The sequence below is a fragment of the Melanerpes formicivorus genome, unplaced genomic scaffold, assembly GCF_026170545.1.
Source record: "Melanerpes formicivorus ecotype bairdi unplaced genomic scaffold, bMelFor1.0.p_v2 SCAF_87, whole genome shotgun sequence".
NCBI classification, from domain to species: Eukaryota; Metazoa; Chordata; class Aves; order Piciformes; family Picidae; genus Melanerpes; species Melanerpes formicivorus.
Window position 1 is genome coordinate 2,326,452 of NW_027142439.1, and position 19,621 is coordinate 2,346,072.

A 19,621-nucleotide genomic window follows, 5' to 3' on the forward strand; every position below is an offset into this window, starting at 1 on the left:
AGCCTGCAGCTCTGCATGGGGGTTTTTGTAACCAAAGATGACAAACATCAAAGACTAAGTGAGCAGATACTGCTCTGTCACTGCTGTCTCTGGAAGTGTAGACAGCTTAGCTGGCCATGAAAAACTTCCTGTCTTTTACAGATCTCGGCTCTCCTTGGAAATCCCTAGGGATCTGTGCCAGGACATGGCTCGTTCAGCTTCAAAGTACTTCAAGATCACTGTGTAAGATGCAAGTATCATAGAAATCATTTTTTCTTAGGGTTAAACAGCCACTTAGTTCAGCATTGTAGCTATGCATGATCTAAGCACACTCACTGAATTTTCCATCACTAAGCTAAATGATACTCAAAACTAACTGGCTCTTTAATTCTCTGAATTATCCACTCAACAATTGTGAAAGGAGTTAAATTTGACAGAAGTCCAAATATTGATATAGCAGAAACTGGTTGAGATCTGTGTGACTGGAGCCCAAGGATCAGTGCTGGGCCCTGTGCTCTTTAACATCTTTACTGATGATCTGGATGAAGGCATTGAGTCCATCCTCAGTAAATTTGCAGAGGACACCAAGCTGGGGGCAGGAGTTGATCTGCTGGAGGGTAGAGAGGCTCTGCAGAGGGACCTCGACAGGCTGGACAGATGGGCAGAGTCCAAGGGCAGGAGATTGAACACATCCAAGTGCCAGGTTCTGCACATTGGCCACAGCAACCCCATGCAGAGCTACAGGCTGGGGTCAGAGAGGCTGGAGAGGTCCCAAACAGAGAGGGACCTGGGGGTGCTGGTTGATGGTAGGCTGAACATGAGCCTGCAGTGTGCCCCGGTGGCCAAGAAGGCCAATGGCATCCTGGCCTGTATCAGGAACAGTGTGGCCAGCAGGAGCAGGGAGGTCATTCTGCCCCTGTACACTGCACTGGTTAGGCCACACCTTGAGACCTGTGTCCAGTTCTGGGCCCCTCAGTTTAGGAAGGAGGTTGAATTGCTGGAAGGTGTCCAGAGAAGGGCAACAAAGCTGGGGAGGGGCTTGGAACACAGCCCTGTGAGGAGAGACTGAGGGAGCTGGGGTTGCTTAGCCTGGAGAAGAGGAGGCTCAGGGGTGACCTTATTGCTCTCTACAACTTCCTGAAGGGAGGTTGTAGACAGGCAGAATTTGGTCTCTTCTCCCAGGCAGCCAGCACCAGAACAAGAGGACACAGTCTCAAGATGTGCCAGGGGAGGTTTAGGCTGGAGATTGGGAGGAAGTTCTATACAGAGGGAGTAATTGGCCATTGGAATGTGCTGCCTGGGGAGGTGTTGGTGTCACCATCACTGGAGGTGTTCAGGAGGAGACTGGATGGGGTGCTTGGTTGCATGGTTTAGTTGATTAGATGGTGTTGAGTGATAGGTTGGACTTGATGATCTTGAAGGTCTCTTCCAACCTGGTCTGGTCTATTCTATTCTATTCTATTCTATTCTATTCTATTCTATTCTATTCTATTCTATTCTATTCTATTCTATTCTATTCTATTCTATTCTATTCTACTCATATTCTACTCATATTCTATTCTATTCTATTCTACTCTATTCTATTCTACTCTATTCTATTCTACTCTATTCTTATTCTATGCTAAACATACCAACGGCATCAAAGAGTTAAAATTAAACCCATGACTAACTCCTGATAAATCAAACCTAATGAATAATATCTGCTTACCATATCACATCCAGCAGCAGAAAAACTCAAGTGTGTCATTGCTAGGTATACCCTGGCAAGGAGAACAGCATTTCTTTGTGCCAGCCTGAGTTGAAGAATATTGCAGTGATGACTCTACAGTATCGATAAACAGCCTCAGAGACCGTGGGAGTGGTAGGAAGAGAAGCCTGAGAAACCAAGTGGAAGAACTGACAGAGGAATAAGCTGACTTTTCCCTGCTAATCAGGCAAAGCAGGAGATGCCTAGTGAAATTTTTCACTGGAAAGTGCAAAATCCAGCTTGGAAAAGACAGGACTTCCTCACCAGGTCCAGCCCAAGGTAAGCAATCGCTCTCGCCAGTGCCGGGGAATGCATGCTGCGGCTCCCACCCGCTCCCCAAGGAAGCACGCACAAGAGATGTGTGGAGAGCTTTCCCTTTCCTGCTCCAAGCTGCAAATGTTTAAAGGGGGAGACCTTTTCTTAAGAGGCAACAGAAAGCAAGCCTGAAAGCACAGATTCAGGGAGAGAAGACAGCCATTTGAATCAAGTGTGCTCTGCCGATGTTTTCCCCCCTCCCCACATCCAAGTGTTGCTAAGCTATAACGTTATGTGATGTTCAAAGCTATCTGTAGGCACACTAACCCTTTGTTCTGCAGGGCAGCTGAGTCGTTTCTGTAGAGAAAAGAACAAACTGCTGCCAGATAGCCTTAGCATCACCCATTTGAACAGCAAGCTCCTCTCTCAAACAGTTTCTTTTCTGTGCCAAAAAAAGTGAAGCCTAATCAGGCTGCAGTGGCTTTGTCGGTGTGGATACTCCCAGCTGACTGCAAATGGAAGCTTTCACCACAAACTCAAAGCAGACAAATCAACAAGTCCCTCAGTATCACTTCCAGAGTATCTTCTGTGCAAACATCTTACCACTGCACACGTGTCCGATAAACTGAGGCATCTGTACGTGCACACGCTCCACAGACAAAAGACAGGGAGAACCCTTCCTTTCAGTGTTGTCCTGCTGCATGCATCAGGGGCTGTAACTGACACCCCCCCACCCCCCAAAACCAAATGTGCAAAGGTGCTTTGTGATAGTTGAGATTCTTGAAACACAGATGAAGCTGTCTGCTTAACACCACGAGCACCGAACGGGCTTTGGGCGGCCGACGCGACAAAACACACCCCAAAGCATTCAAACCAGGCTGTTACTTAGGTTCACAGGGGGCATTTCTGTGAGTAGCCTCCAAGAACCATGCCAACTTCTCACCCTGAAAGCACAAGACCAACAGCTGTTCTGCCCTTCTTCCCTTATACAGTTAAATGCAAATCCTGCTTTACAGTCATACTCCTGATAGCGCCCTGCATACACAGCTGAACACGCCACCTACTGCAAACCCGAGCTGCCAGCCGGAGCAATGCGAGCAGCATTTCCATTCCAACACCGTGCTGGAGCTCGGGAAAGGGGCTATTTTCCAAATTAAAACCACCCAGCCACCCAACCACCAAGCCAGAACCAACCTCCCTGCCAGCTGACAAGCAGAAAGCAAGCTAGCTGGCGTCTCCTCCTCGCTTTGATGATGGAGAAAAACATAAGCCGGAGGGAAAACGAATGCGAAGAAAAACAGAGCAACTCCGACGGCTCCGAGCAAGACAAGGACTACAAAACATCCCTGGTTACTCTGAACGTTGGTGGCTATCTGTACATCACACAAAAACAGACACTGACCAGGTATCCAGATTCTTTTCTGGAAGGGATCATAAATGGCAAGATAATGTGCCCCTGCGACGCAGACGGTCATTACTTCATCGACAGAGATGGGCTCCTCTTCAGACACATCCTCAACTTCCTGCGAAATGGAGAACTTCTTCTGCCCGAAGGCTTTCGAGAGAATCAACTTCTGGCCCAGGAAGCCGAGTTTTTCCAGCTTAAGGTGCTCTCAGAGGCAGTGAAATCAAGGTGGGAGAAGGAGCAGCTGGCGTCTCGAGAGACCACTTTCCTGGAAATCACCGACAGCCACGACCGCTCCCAAGGACTTCGAATCTTTTGCAACGCTCCCGACTTCATTGCAAAAATAAAAGCCAGGATTGTGCTGGTCTCCAAAAGCAGGCTGGATGGATTTCCAGAGGAGTTTTCTGTGTCTTCAAATATTATCCAGTTCAAGTACTTCATAAAGTCCGAGAACGGCACCCGGCTGGTGCTGAAGGAGGACAACACCTTCGTCTGCACCCTGGAGACTCTGAAGTTTGAGGCCATCATGACGGCTTTAAAATGTGGGTTTAGACTGCTGACCAGCCTGGATTGCTCAAAGGGCTCGATTGTGCACAGTGATGCACTGCATTTTATCAAGTAACCACAGAAGGCAGAGGAAACGAGCATGCAGCCAGTAAACCTTGACCCTGCAGCCTCCTGGCCCCACGTTATCGAAACTAGCCTTGTACCACCGAGACCGGCTGCTAACCGACCGACGGGAGCTAATGGTATGTAAATCTCCTCATGACATCCAGCTCTGCCTTCCTTAAGCTGAGCAGGAACAGAGTTCTTTGCCTGAATTTAATAACCAAAACGATCTGCTCAACATTGTGAGGCCACAGGTTGAATGTCTGATGCTCTTTGTCATACATGTTTCCTCCGTGCTGCCTTTCAGCCAGCTGAATTTTTTGTGTGTTCCTTGTATGACTTAACGTGCACACACACCACGCTGCTCTGAGGAGCAGCAGCAGCAGTGAGAGCATTTCCACCTAACAGGCAAGCTTAGGATGTGTTTGGCTCACCAAAAAATAAATCAAAGCTCCAGACTGGATTTTCCCCTGGAATAAATGACTTTGAACGTGTGGTAGTGTTTATGCCAATCTATTGTGCTGAATGTGGAGGAGGCAAAAGCGAAAACCTCAGCCTGATGCTAAATGATTTCTCAACTGACTTCAGAATCCAATCTGTAACTGTGTTACTACATTAATGGCAATTGCCAAAGTGTGTGTAAACCAAACAAATAATGCTGGGGAGGGGGGGGGGGTGGGGAGGGGGGGGGGGGTGACTTTTGTTATGGGAGATGAGGTTGATTCTGCACAGAGTGTTGGATTTTCTAATTGCAGAGACATCTCAAATGCTTAATAAAAAATGTTTCACAGAGTTTCAGGTAAGAGGGTTTCCAGCCATGACATCCCACAATGGCCAAGTCACTGCTTCCTACCAATCATTTCTGCTTGCAAGGACAGGGAATTAACAGAGCCTTTACTATGCACAATGGCTTACTAAAAGCAACTCATGCTAGCAGTTTGGAGCAGACCACCTGCTGGCACTTAAGGTGCATCCCCCTAATACCCTCTTCCTCCTCACCTTCACTAGCTTTCAAATCTTAGTATCACAGTATCATAGTATCAGTCAGGGTTGGAAGGGACTACAAGGAACAGCTAGTTCCAACCCCCCTGCCATGGGCAGGGACACCCCACACTACATTAGGCTGCCCACAGCCTCATCCAGCCTGGGCTTAAACACCTCCAGGGATGGGGCCTCAACCACCTCCCTGGACAACCCATTCCAGGGCTTCACCACTCTCATGGGGAAGAACTTCCTCCTCACCTCCAGCCTGAATCTCCCCACCTCCAGCTTCATTCCATTCCCCCTAGTCCTAGCACTACCTGAGATCCTGAGAAGTCATAGTATCCTAGTATCAGTCAGGGTTGGAAGAGACCACAAGGATCATCTGGTTCCAACCCCACTGTCATGGGCAGGGACACCCCACACTAGATCAGGTTCGCCAGAGCCTCATCCAGCCTGGTCTTAAACACCTCCAGGGATGGGGCCTCAACCACCTCCCTGGACAACCCATTCCAGGGCTTCACCACTCTCATGGGGAAGAACTTCCTCCTCACATCCAGCCCATTTATGTGTTAAAGCTTTAGAATCATATAGAACCATAGAATCAACAAGGTTGGAAAAGACCTCAAGGACCACCAAGTCCAACTTGCCACCCAAGACCTCATGTCTACTAGACTGTGGCACCAGGTGCCACGTCCAATCCCCTCCTGAACACCTTAAATTGCTTCTAAGGAAGAACAGAAGCTAATGTCACCAAGAGGGCTGCAGATCAGTCTCTTCACAAAAGCAGACTGAAAAATCATCATCAAATGCAAAGAGAAACTGTACTGACTCTTAAGTGTAAGCCTTGTCTATCATGGCCACAGCAACTCTATGCAGAGCTACAGGCTGGAGAGCTGCCAAACAGAGAGGGACCTGGGGGTGCTGATTGACAGCCGCCTAAACATGAGCCAGCAGTGTGCCCAGGCAGCCAAGAAGGCCAATGGCATCCTGGCCTGCATTAGGAAGAGTGTGGCCAGCAGGAGCAGGGAAGTCATTGTGCCCCTGGACTCTGCACTGGTTAGGCCACACCTTGAGTCCTGTGTCCAGTTCTGGGCCCCTCAGTTTAAGAAGGACATTGAGACACTTGAAGGTGTCCAGAGAAGGGCAATGAGGCTGGGGAGGAGTTTGGAGCACAGCCCTGTGAGGAGAGGCTGAGGGAGCTGGGGTTGTTTAGCCTGGAGAAGAGGAGGCTCAGGGGAGACCTCGTTGCCCTCTACAACTCCCTGCAAGGTGGTTGAGCCAGGAGAGGGTTGGTCTTTTCTCTCTAGCAAGCAGCACCAGAACAAGAGGACACAGTCTCAAGCTGTGCCAGGGGAAGTTTAGGCTCGAGCTGAGGAGAAAGTTTTTCACTGAGAGAGTTGTTAGCCATTGGAATGTGCTGTCCAGGGAGGTGGTGGAGTCCCCATCCCTGGAGGTGTTCAAGAGGGGATTGGACGTGGCACTTGGTGCCATGGTCTAGTCATGAGGTCTGTGGTGACAGGTTGGACTCGATGATCTTTTGAGGTCTCTTCCAACCTTGGTGATGCTGTGATAGAACCCAACCACCACACATATAGCTCATACATACCCAAAATTCAAGCAAAATGCTGGTAAGGAGGAAAAAATCCCAAACCCCACTAACAACAAAACAATCAAGTAGTTTCTCAACTTTCCAAAAACATCCATATGGGAGAGAAAAAAAACAATAACAGTGACAGGAGTGTCAGCAAAATGCAGTACAATCCATGCCAGGAGTGAGGAAAAGAGCTAACACAAGACAGGCTGAGAACAGGGGTTTTTCCCTGCATTTTAGAGAGAACAAATCCATCTTATGCATAGTCACTTGGAATGCAAATGCACAAGGTACACTTGCCCTTCTATTTCACTGCTAACTTACAATAGGTGTTAACTAGGTGCCTCACCAGAGATGCATTGAGAGAGGGACTCTGCATCTCCAGAGCAGGCAGCAGTAACTGAAGCATCAGGGATGCATTTAGAGAAGGACTCTGCATCTCCAGAGCAGGCTCAGTAACTGAAGCATTAGGGATGCATTTAGAGAAGGACTCTGCATCTCCAGAGCAGGCAGCAGTAACTGAAGCATCAGGGATGCATTTAGAGAAGGACTCTGCATCTCCAGAGCAGGCTCAGTAACTGAAGCATCAGGGATGCATTTAGAGAAGGACTCTGCATCTCCAGAGCAGGCAGCAGTAACTGAAGCATCAGGGATGCATTGAGAGAGGGACTCTGCATCTCCAGAGCAGGCAGCAGTAACTGAAGCATCAGGGGTGCATTTAGAGAAGGACTCTGCATCTCCAGAGCAGGCAGCAGTAACTGAAGCATCAGAGATGCATTTAGAGAAGGACTCTGCATCTCCAGAGCAGGCAGCAGTAACTGAAGCATCAGGGATGCATTGAGAGAGGGACTCTGCATCTCCAGAGCAGGCAGCAGTAACTGAAGCATCAGGGATGCATTTAGAGAAGGACTCTGCATCTCCAGAGCTGGCAGCAGTATCTGAAGCACACTGCACTATCAATTTACCAAATGAGAAAACCCAGCCTCTACAAAATACTCCAGCAGAATGAACCCACTCTCTAAAAGTTAGGCTCATCAAGGATGTGCTATGAGGACAGACTGAAGGAGTTGGGGCTGTTCAGTCTGCAGAAGAGAAGGCTCCCAGGTGACCTCATTGTGGCCTTCCAGTATCTGAAGGGGGCTACAGGAAGGCTGGGGGGGGACTTCTCAGGATCTCAGGTAGTGATAGGACTAGGGGGAATGGAATGAAGCTGGAGGTGGGGAGATTGAGGCTGGAGGTGAGGAGGAAGTTCTTCCCCATGAGAGTGGTGAAGCCCTGGAATGGGTTGTGCAGGGAGGTGGTTGAGGCCCCGTCCCTGGAGGTGTTTAAGCCCAGGCTGGATGAGGCTGTGGCCAGCCTGATGTAGTGTGGGGTGTCCCTGCCCATGGTAGGGGGGTTGGAACTAGATGATCCTTGTGGTCCCTTCCAACCCTGACTGATACTATGGTACTATGATACTATGACACTATGTGGTTCCAAGTGGAGCTTTTCCAAACTGAACTGTTAAAAGATCAGATCACTCTACTGTGTCCAGTTCTGGGCCCCTCAGTTTAAGAAGGACATCAAAACACTTGAAGGTGTCCAGAGAAGGGCAACAAGGCTGGGGAGAGGCCTTGAGCACAGCCCTGTGAGGAGAGGCTGAGGGAGCTGGGGTTGTTTAGCCTGGAGAAGAGGAGGCTCAGGGGTGAACTCATTGACCTCTACAACTACCTGAAAGGTGGTTGTAGCCAGGAAGGGGTTGGTCTCTTTTCCCAGGCAACCAGCACTAGAACAAGAGGACACAGTCTCAAGCTGTGCCAGGGGAAGTTTAGACTCGAGGTGAGGAGAAAGTTCTTCACCGAGCGAGTCATTCGCCATTGGAATGTGCTGCCCAGGGAGGTGGTGGAGTCACCATCCCTGGAGGTGTTCAAGAGGAGATTGGATGTGGCACTTGGTGCCATGGTCTAGGCATGAGGTCTGTGTTGATAGGTTGGACTCGATGATCCTCGAGGTCTCTTCCATCCTTAGTGATACTGTGTGATACTGTGATCCATTTTAGGCATAGCAGGAGAGGGAACTGTTCACATCTCCCCAAAACTCACTCAGAGTTTGTCCAAATGCATTAACTACCTACAAACAAAAGGCTCAGAATCACAGAATCACCAAGGTTGGACTCACAGTAAAATGCAGTTCTTTACATATGGGTCAATCTCCTTCCTTTCCTTCACAAGACATTTTCAAATGGGCACCATCCACAAACTCCTCAGAAGCCACTGATCTTGCATAGGCAAGACTGCTCTGAAAAGTCACCATGAAAGCTCCCCTGACAGAACCCCCACAATCCTGCTCAGCCTCTAGGATATGAACAAGCAAACACCATCACACAGAACACTTAGATGCAAAACCCTTTGTGGCCACAAATCTCCCAAGGTGCAAGGGACAAGCCAGTCTGAAAAAGCTCCACAACAAATCTGCATGCTTTGAAGCAGCACGCTGCTCTAGGTGCTGTCAAATCCACAGCCTGCATGAGCACAAAGCCTGAAACAAGCTGTTGCTCCTAGGATGTCAAAGCATCACTTTTCACTGAAAGACTTTTAAAGACTCCACAGGTACTAAAAGTTGGACTGACATTTAAAATGTCTCTGCAGCCTAAAAGAAATATAACAACAACAGAACAGTATATAGAACAGAATAGAATGGAGTGGAATGGAATGGAATGGAATAGAATAGAATAGAATAGAATAGAATAGAATAGAATAGAATAGAGAAGAATAGAATAGAGCAGAATAGAATAGACTAGATTAGAATAGAATAGAAATAGAGTAGAATAGAATACAATAGAGTAGACTAGAATAGAGTAGAATAGAATAGAATAGAACAGAATTGAATTAACCAGGTTGGAAAAGAACTTCGAGATCGAGTCCAACCTATCACCCAACACCATCTAATCAACTAAACCATGGCACCAAGCACCCCATCCAGTCTCTTCCTGAACACCTCCAATGATGGTGTCTCCCCCACCTCCCTGGGCAGCACATTCCAATGGCCAATCTCTATTTCTGGGAAGAATTTCTTCCTAACATCCAGCCTGAACCTCCCCTGGCGCAGCCTGAGACTGTGTCCTCTTGTTCCGGTGCTGGTTGCCTGGGAGAAGAGACCAACCCCCACATGGCTGCAACCTCCCTTCAGGGAGTTGGAGACAGCAAGAAGGTCTCCCCTGAGCCTCCTCTTCCCCAGGCTAAGCAACCCCAGCTCCCTCAGCCTCTCCTCACAGGGCTGTGCTCCAAACCCCTCCCCAGCTTTGTTGCCCTTCTCTGGACACCTTCCAGCAACTCAACATCTTTCCTAAACTGAGTGGCCCAGAACTGGACACAGGACAAGAGGTGTGGCCTCACCAGTGCTGAGTCCAGGGTCACAATGATCTCCCTGCTCCGGCTGGCCACACTGTTCCTCATGCAGGCCAGGATGCCACTGGCCTTCAAGTGAGCTTCACAAAGCTTTTACTTGTCTTCAGCACAAGGCACAGAACAGGGACAATCTACTAGGTACAAAGCATTCAGAGAAGCCTGCCACTTACTTTGTTTTCTGTTTTAATGGGAAGGATTTGTATTTAGTGGCTAACATCTATTTTGGCACTAAGAAGGCCAGGATGCCATTGGCCTTCTTGGCTGCCTGGGCACACTGCAGGCTCATGTTCAGCCTACTATCAACCAGTACCCCCAGGTCGCTTTCTGCCTGGCTGCTCTCAGCCACTCTGACCCCAGCCTGTAGCACTGCATGGGGTTGTTGTGGCCAATGTGTAGAACCTGGCACTTGGACTCTGCCCATCTGCCCAGCCTGTCAAGTTCCCTCTGCAGAGCTCTGCTACCCTCTAACAGATCAACTCTTGCCCCCAGCTTGGTGTCACCTGCAAAAGCAGGACCAAGCAGAAGAAGGGCAGGCACACAAACACTACAATGTAATAATGGCAGTGCCTCATCCTTAAATTTGTCTGCATAAAAGTGTTGTGTTGCCCTAATTCTCTTGACTCATGAATGAGGATTGAGGATGAAGGGCACAAGGCAACTTGGGTCTATGACATAATAAAACTGTTTTCTTAGGCTAGGATTATTTCATCCTTGCTAGATCACTATTGCCCACCCCTAATCATGTCTCCTGTCCTGCAACATAAGGCAGAAATCTTCAGCCTGCCAGGGAAACAACTGCTCCTTAGACAAACCTGAAGGTGCTTTCATTTGGAGAGGCAAGCTTGCATGATTTCCCAGGCTTAAAGAAAAGCAATCCATAAGGCAGGAGGCACTGCATGGCCAGCAAATTAACATTATGGGATTTAATTGCTCCTGAACTTGGCATTCTGTAGGTCCCATAGGAGCAATGCATCAGGCAGAGCCTTGTCTCCAAACACTGCCGACACCAATCCTCACCCTCACTCACAACAAAATGTCAGCAGAGAAGAAGCATGGCAGGGGCTGGGGAAGGTAGGAGGGAGATGTATGATGCCACCTGAGGAACATGGATGAGCAAGCACTCAGAAAAAGAAAGCTCAGTTGCCTTCCTTCCTGAAAGCAGCCACACAATCTCCTGTAGGACTAGACAGTTGACTCCTTCTCCTAAAAATGGCTGCTGTAGGAGGACCACACACAGCTAAAGCTACAGTCTCCCAAAAAGCCCTCTCTGTCTGTGCTGGGAAGAGTTTAACATCATGGGCATTAGCATTTAACACTGTGTTTGAGCTCCTTCAGCTTGAGAAAATGATACTGTTGTGTGGCTTCAGAAATAAAGATGTTCACCTGGAGTCCTGTGTCCAGTTCTGGGGCCCTCAGTTCAGGAAAGATGTTGAGTTGCTGGAAGGTGTCCAGAGAAGGGCAACAAAGCTGGGGAGGGGTTTGGAGCACAGCCCTGTGAGGAGAGGCTGAGGGAGCTGGGGTTGCTTAGCCTGCAGAAGAGGAGGCTCAGGGGAGACCTTCTTGCTCTCTACAACTACCTGAAGGGAGGCTGTAGCCAGATGGGGGTTGGTCTCTTCTCCCAGGCAACCAGCACCGGAACAAGAGGACACAGTCTCAAGCTGTGCCAGGGGAGGTTTAAGCTGGATGTTAGGAAGAAATTCTTCAGAGAAAGAGAGATTGGCCATTGGAATGTGCTGCCCAGGGAGGTGGTGGAGTCACCATGCCTGGAGGTGTTTAGGAAGAGACCGGAATGGGGTGCTTCATGCCATGGTTTAGTTGATTAGATGGTGTTGGGTGATGGGTTGGACTTGATGATCTTGAAGGTCTCTTCCAACCTGGTCTATTCTATTCTTTTTCTTTTATCTTCTTTTCTTTCTTTTCTTTCCTTTCCTTTCCTTTCCTTTCCTTTCCTTTCCTTTCCTTTCCTTTCCTTTTCTTTTCTTTTCTTTTCTTTTCTTTCCTTTTCCTTTTCCTTTTCCTTTTCCTTTTCCTTTCCTTTCCTTTTCTTTTCTTTTCTTTTCTTTTCTTTTCTTTTCTTTTCTTTTCTTTTCTTTTCTTTTCTTTTCTTTTCTTTTCTTTTCTTTTCTTTTCTTTTCTTTTCTTTTCTTTTCTTTTCTTTTCTTTTCTTTTCTTTTCTTCTTCCTTAATCATTCTATTCTATTCTATTCTATTCTATTCTATTCTATTCTATTCTATTCTATTTATATTCTATTTCTATTTCTAGTCTATTCTACTTCCTTAATCATAGAATAGACTAGACAAGACTAGACTAGACTAGACTAGAATAGAATAGAATAGAATAGAAATAGGAATAGAACAGGAATCAGACTAGAATAGGAATAGAATGCAACAGCATAGAATAGAGCAGAGTAGAATAGAATAGGAATGGAATAGAATAGGAATAGAAAAGGAAAGAATAGAATAGAATAGAATAGAATAGAATAGAATAGAATAGAATAGAATAGAATAGAATAGAATAGAATAGAATAGAATAGAATAGAATAGAATAGAATAGAATAGAATAGAATAGAATAGAATAGAATTAACCAGGTTGGAAAAGACCTTTGAGATCATCAAGACCAACCTATCACCCAACACCATCTACAACACCTGAGCACTAGGAGGTGAAGAGGAGTGCTGAGGGTCTTTGTCAGTGACCATCCCCTGGGGACTCTGCAGCTATGGAGAAGGCACAGATGCCAACACAGTGCAACACCAAGGCTGCACAATGCCAGTAATGTCTAATTATCCTGCAATTCCTAAATGAAAAGCACTGTTGGCTTTTCACATGTCAGGGATTCAGACAGGCAATGTTCTTGTTTTGCAGCAGCAGGTCAGAGGAATGGATTAATTTTTTTTTCCAAGAGTTTGTTAACAGAAAACCTTGACCTACAAAATCTGCTGCTGCAGCTCCAAGGAAAGCTGCTTGTTAGCTCAAAAAGAAGGGCTTGATTTGGTACTACAGTGAACAGATGAAGAGAAAGAGCAGGGCAGAGGTGGGCACAGACTCCCTCAATTGGGAAGAAAGAGATAAGCAAACAAACTGGCACCCAACAGGCTAAGCATCAAAAAGCACAAACAGAACAAGCAACTGGAGCACCAAACCCAGTCACTTATTGTCTCTCTACCACTTACATAGGATAGGATAGGATAGGATAGGATAGGATAGGATAGGATAGGATAGGATAGGATAGGATAGGATAGGATAGGATAGGATAGCATAGGATAGGATAGGATAGCACAGGATAGAATAGAATAGAGTAGAATAGAATAGAATAGAATAGAATAGAATAGAATAGAATAGAATAGAATAGAATAGAATAGAATAGAATAGAATAGAATAGAATAGAATAGAATAGAATAGAATAGAATAGAATAGACCAGGTTGGAAGAGACCTTCAAGATCATGGTGTCCAACCTATCAACCAATCCAACACCACCTAAACAACTAACCCATGGCACCAAGCACCCCATCAAGTCTCCTCTTGAACACCTCCAATGATGGTGACTCCACCACTATTCCCAGGCAGCCCATTCCAATGGGCAATCACTCTCTCTGTGTGGCCAAGCATATTCCAATGGCCAATCTCTCTCTCCTTCCTAACATCCAACCTAAACCTCCCCTGGCACAACCTGAGACTGTGTCCTCTTGTTCTGGTGCTGGCTGCCTGGGAGAAGAGACAATCATCCACCTATCTACAACCTCCCTTCAGGTAGTTGTAGACAGCAAGAAGGTCACCCCTGAGTCTCCTCTCCTCCAGGCTAAGCAACCCCAGCTCCCTCAGCCTCTCCTCATAGGGCTGTGCTCCAAACCCCTCACCAACTTTGTTGCCCTTCTCTGGACTCATTCCAGCAAGTCAACCTCCTTCCTAAACTGAGAGGCCCAGAACTGGACACAGGACTCAAGGTGTGACCTAACCAGTGCAGTGTACAGGGACAGAATGACCTCCCTGCTCCTGCTGGCCACACTGTTCCTGATGCAGGCCAGGATGCCATTGGCCTTCTTGGCTGCCTGGGCACACTGCAGGCTCATGTTCAGCCTACCATCAACCAGCACCCCCAGGTCCCTCTCTGCCTGGCTGCTCTCCAGCCACTCTGACCCCAGCCTGTAGCACTGCATGGGGTTGCTGTGGCCAATGTGCAGAACCTGGCACTTGGATGTGTTCAATCTCTTGCCCTTGGACTCTGCCCATCTGTCCAGCCTGTCGAGGTCCCTCTGCAGAGCCTCTCTCCCCTCCAGCAGATCAACTCCTGCCCCCAGCTTGGTGTCGTCAGCAAATTTACTGATGATGGACTTAATGCAGTCATCCAGATCATCAATACAGATGAGACTTAAATACAGCCTATGGCAAGTGTTAGGCATAAAGCAGTATATTTTCTCACTGCTGAAAGTGGTAGTCTCAGGGGAGGGAGACAAATTAAAGGTCCTGCAAACCAGGCTGACAAGAATCAGCTAAACAGGGGGGAAAGGTACTGTTACATTAGGGGTCTGATCAATACTAACTGTGTCTGAGGTCTGCACCATTGCCAGGTCTGGTGATATTTCCAACTTGTCTTCTAAAATGAACAGCCCACAAAGCCAATCAGATCCTGGGCTGCATCAGGAGAAGTGTGGCCAGCAGGGCAAGGGAGGTGATTCTCCCCCTCTGCTCAGCTCTGCTGAGACCCCACCTGGAGTCCTGCCTCCAGTTCTGGAGCCCCTATTCCAAGAGGGATGTGGAGGTGCTGGAAGGTGTGCAGAGAAGGGCCAGGAGGATGAGCAGAGGGCTGGAGCACCTCTCCTATGAGGACAGGCTGAAGGAGTTGGGGCTGTTCAGTCTGGAGAAGAGAAGGCTCCCAGGTGACCTCATTGTGGCCTTCCAGTATCTGAAGGGGGCTACAGGAAGGCTGGGGGGGGACTTGTCGGGCTCTCAGGCAGTGCTAGGACTAGGGGGAATGGAATGAAGCTGGAGCTGGGGAGATTGAGGCTGGAGGTGAGGAGGAAGTTCTTCCCCATGAGAGTGGTGAAGCCCTGGAATGGGTTGTCCAGGGAGGTGGTTGAGGCCCTGTCCCTGGAGGTGTTTAAGCCCAGGCTGGATGAGGCTGTGGCCAGGCTGATCTAGTGTGGGGTGTCCCTGCCCATGGCAGGGGGGTTGGAACTGGATGATACTTGTGCTCCCTTCAAACTCTGACTGATACTATGCTACTATGCACAGCAAATAGTGCTCTTTTTCCAGCAGAGCAGGAAGCTCACCTGCAGGCTGCTTTATGCCTTGTGATGTGATGACAGAAGTCCAACCCTGTAAGACTTCTCTGCCATGCACAGATGAGGATTTTAGGGTTTGCTCCCTGGAGTACAGTGCAGAGATCCCAAAGACAACCTGCATGAGTAAGACAATACGCTGCAGCACAGTTACATGGTGTTCCTGCTCCTGTATCACCACAGCTGTTGGCAAGCTGGAAGAGCCTTATAGCTCAGAAAGAGCATCTAATGAGCTCTGCTAGGCTGTTTCCAGACTGTTGCCAGACTCAGCCACATAGAAAGGTCTGTGCTGCAGCCTCCAGCGTGCTCAGAGCTAGCAAAAGCAGAGGTAAATGGCTACATGAAACCTTAGCAGAGCTACTCTTGCCTTTGCTTTCATTGCCTTTCTCCTCAAAAGTTACTTCCATGGTTAGAAGGAAAAACCTTCATTTAGCCCTGATGCAAGCTGTATTAACTGGGGGAGTGGAGGTGTGGTGGAACACAGGATGTAATGGGCTGGAAACCAGAGCCTGAGAGGATTAGTACAGGACCAGACTACAGTCTCAAGCTGCACCAGGGGAGGTTTAGGCTGGAGGTTAGGAAGAAGTTCTTCACAGAAAGAGTGATTGGCTTGAGGTGAGGAGAAAGTTCTTCCCAGGAAGAGAGATTGGCCATGGGAATGTGCTGCCCAGGGAGGTGCTGGAATCACCATCCCTGGAGGTGTTTAGGAAGAGACTGAATGAGGCACTTGGTGCCATGGTTTAGTTGATAAGATGGTGTTGGGTGAAAGGTTGGACTTGATGATCAAAAAGGTCTTTTCCAACCTGGTTAATTCTATTCCATTCCATTCTAAAGGTCTGCTTTGCCCAGGGTTGTGACTCCAGCAAGGGGGCCAAAAGCACATATTTACTAAGGAGCCTAAAGAGAGAGGAGCCATATATGATTCTCCTACTGGGTATGCACCCCAGTGTCCATCAGGCTTTTGTGGCATGGGGTCTCTTAAATCATTGAATCATAGAATCAATAAGGTTGGAAAAGACCTCAGAGATCATCAAGTCCAACCTAGCACCCAATACCTTCCAGTATCTGAAGGGGGCTAGAAGAAAGCTGGGGAGGGACTCTTTAGGGTGTCAGGGAGTGATAGGACTGGGAGGAATGTAACAAAACTAGAAATGGGGAGATTCAGATTGGATGTTAGGAAGAAGTTCTTCCCCATGAGGGTGGTGAGAGACTGGCACAGGTTGCCCAGGGAGGTGGTGGAAGCCTCATGCCTGGAGGTTTTGAAGGCCAGGCTGGATGTGGCTGTGAGCAACCTGATAGTGTGAGGAGTCCCTGCCTATGGCAGGGGGGTTGGAACTAGATGATCCTTGAGGTCACTTCCAACCCTAATAATTCTATGATTCTATGATTCTGTGACCTCATGACTAACTAAACCATGGCTTCAAGTGCCACATCCCATCCCCTCTTGAACACCTCCAGGGATGGTGACTCCACCACCTCCCTGGGCAGCACATTCCAATGGCCAATCACTTTCTGGGAAGAACTTTCTCTTCACCTCCAGCCTAAACCTCCCCTGGTGCAGCTTGAGACTGTGTCCTCTTGTTCTGATGCTGGTTGCCTGGGAGAAGAGACCAACCCCCACCTGGCTATAACCTCCCTTCAGGGAGTTGGAGACAGCAAGAAGGTCTCCCCTGAGCCTCCTCTTCTCCAGGCTAAGCAACCCCAGCTCCCTCAGCCTCTCCTCACAGGTCTCTACTGCAGTCCTCTCCCCAGCTTTGTTGCCCTTCTCTGGACACATTAAGAATCTCAATGTCCTTCTTCAACTGAAAGGCCCAGAACTGGACACAGGACTCAAGGTGTGACCTAACCAATGCAGAGTCCAGGGGCACAATGACCTCCCTGCTCCTGCTGGCCACACTATTTCTGATGCCAGCCAGGATGCCATTGGCCCTCTTGTCCACCTGGGCACACTGCAGGCTCATGTTAAGTTCTAAATCAGCTGTCCTCTCAATCTTAGCACCTTCTGATGGATTTTCCTTCACATCTCTCTTTGGTCTCCTCTAAGGTCACGTAAGCCTTTAGCAAATACCATCCTCACATTCACATGTTCTGGCAAGGAATCCAACAGCTCAATTACATTCTGAGTACAGAACCATCTCTTTTTATTTACTCTGAAACTGCCTCCTGCCAGCTTTACAGCTGCTACACACCAATCTTGGCCTGGCCAAGGCAGTAAGCATTTGATCTCCTTCTGCCCCTTTGATCCATCACTCAAGGCTCTAATTTGCAACACTGCAAAGGTCTGAACCCATCGAGTGTGATCACACTGGTAGGTGAGTGAACTGCAGTGATCAGCACAGTCCCTCTCAGAGGACAAACACAAGTTGTGGAGCTGTGATTTGTGATGCCAGGCACTGATGAAATTCCTGAGATTTCTCAAGAGTCAGAACAACAACTGCAACAGAAGCCAAAACTGTGCTTCTGCTTACTGCAATGCTTTCATAAGGTGGACATGGAATACAGAATACAGAATAAAGAATACAGTATGCAGAATACAGAGTGAGCCAGGCTGCAAAACACCTTCAACATCATCGAGTCCAACCTATCACCCAACACCATCTGATCAGCTAAACCATGGCACCAAGTGCCTCATCCACAGAATCACAGAATCACCAAGGTTGGAAGAGACCTCAAAGATCATCAAGTCCAACCTGTCACCACAGACCTCATGACTAAACCATGGCACCAAGTGTCACATCCAGTCCCCTCTTGAACACCTCCAGGGATGGTGACTCCACCACCTCCCTGGGCAGCACATTCCAATGACCAATGACTCTCTCAGTGAAGAGCTTTCTCCTCACCTCCAGCCTAAACTTCCCCTGGTACAGCTTGAGACTGTGTCCTCTTGTTCTGGTGCTGGCTGCTTGAGAGAAGAGACCAATCCCCTCCTGGCTACAACCTCCCTTCAGGAAGTTGTAGACAGCAAGAAGGTCTCCCCTGAAGTCACCGTCCCTGGAGGTGTTCAAGAAGGGATTGGACATCTCCTCTGACCTGAAGTGTGGTTGTAGCCAGGAAGGTCTCTTCCAGCCTTTGTGATACTGTGACTCCATCACCTCCCTGGGCAGCACATTCCAATAGCCAGTCTCTATTTCTGGGAAGAATTTCTTCCTAACATCCAGCCTAAACCTCTCCTGGCACAGCTTGAGACTGTGTCCTCTTGTTCTGGTGCTGGTGGCCTGGGAGAAGAGACCAACCCCCTCCTGGCTACAACCTCCCTTCAGGGAGTTGTAGACAGCAAGAAGGTCACCTCTGAGTCTCCTCTTCTCCAGGCTAAACAACCCCAGCTCCCTCAGCCCCTCCTCACAGGGCTGTGCTCCAGATCTCTCCTCAGCCTCGTTGCCCTCCTCTGTGCCAGGGCAGGTTAAGGCTGGAGGTTAGGAGGAAGTTTTACACAGAGAGATTGATTGCCCATTGGAATGGGCTGCCTGGGGAGGTGGTGGAGTCACCATCACTGGAGGTGTTCAGGAGGAGACTTGATAGGGTGCTAGGTTGCATGGTTTAGTTGATTAGATGGTGTTGGGTTGGACACAATGATTTTGAAGGTCTCTTCCAACCTGGTTTATTCTATTCTATTCCATTCTCCTCTCCTCTCCTCTCCGAACCTCTCCTCTCCTCTCCGAACCTCTCCTCTCCTCTCTGAACCTCTCCTCTCTTCCCTTCCCTTTCCCTTTCCCTTCCCTTCCCTTTCCCTTCCCCTTTCCCTTCCCTTCCCTTCCCTTCCCTTCCCTTCCCTTCCCTTCCCTTCCCTTCCCTTCCCTTCCCTTCCCTTCCCTTCCCTTCCCTTCCCTTCCCTTCCCTTCCCTTCCCTTCCCTTCCCTTCCCTTCCCTTCCCTTCCCTTCCCTTCCCTTCCCTTCCCTTCCCTTCCCTTCCCTTCCCTTCCCTTCCCATATCTTTCTTAAACTGAGGGCCCCAGAACTGGACACAGTGGCCACAGCAGTGCTGAGTGCAGGGGCAGCCATTAGTGGCTGCAGTCAAACCTGCACATTCATCACTGGAAAACTTCTCCTAGCAGCTTCACAACACACTGACTGCAGCAGCTCAGACAATTTCTTCCTGTTACCAAAAGGCAACTCAGAAATGGTCCCAGGGGTACCCCTCTCTTCCACTGGAAGGATTTGTATGGACAGGTGTGAGGAAAAGAGATGACTAACACCCTGGCCTGAAGCATGTTGAGTACTGGAGGCTGCTATTTGCTTCCACACCTACAAAGACTTTGAGAGATTAAACTTTGATACAAGAGGAATTTGACTGGCCTGAGGAAGGGTCATGAATGCTTAAAGAAACAAGGTTCATCTGTAGTTTTGTGTGCACAGCTGGCACCACCACCACCCCATCCCCCCATCC

The 19,621-nt window shown here is 48.5% G+C and overlaps 1 protein-coding gene across 1 annotated transcript; it reads left to right on the forward strand.

Annotated features, from left to right (window-relative positions):
- The first annotated feature begins 1,693 nt into the window (after positions 1–1,693).
- Positions 1,694–4,655, forward strand: KCTD4 (potassium channel tetramerization domain containing 4). Its single transcript, XM_068165269.1, has one exon. It carries the CDS (start codon positions 3,232–3,234, stop codon positions 4,006–4,008), a length of 777 nt encoding a protein of 258 aa, XP_068021370.1. The 5' UTR covers positions 1,694–3,231; the 3' UTR covers positions 4,009–4,655.
- Positions 4,656–19,621: the final 14,966 nt, after the last annotated feature.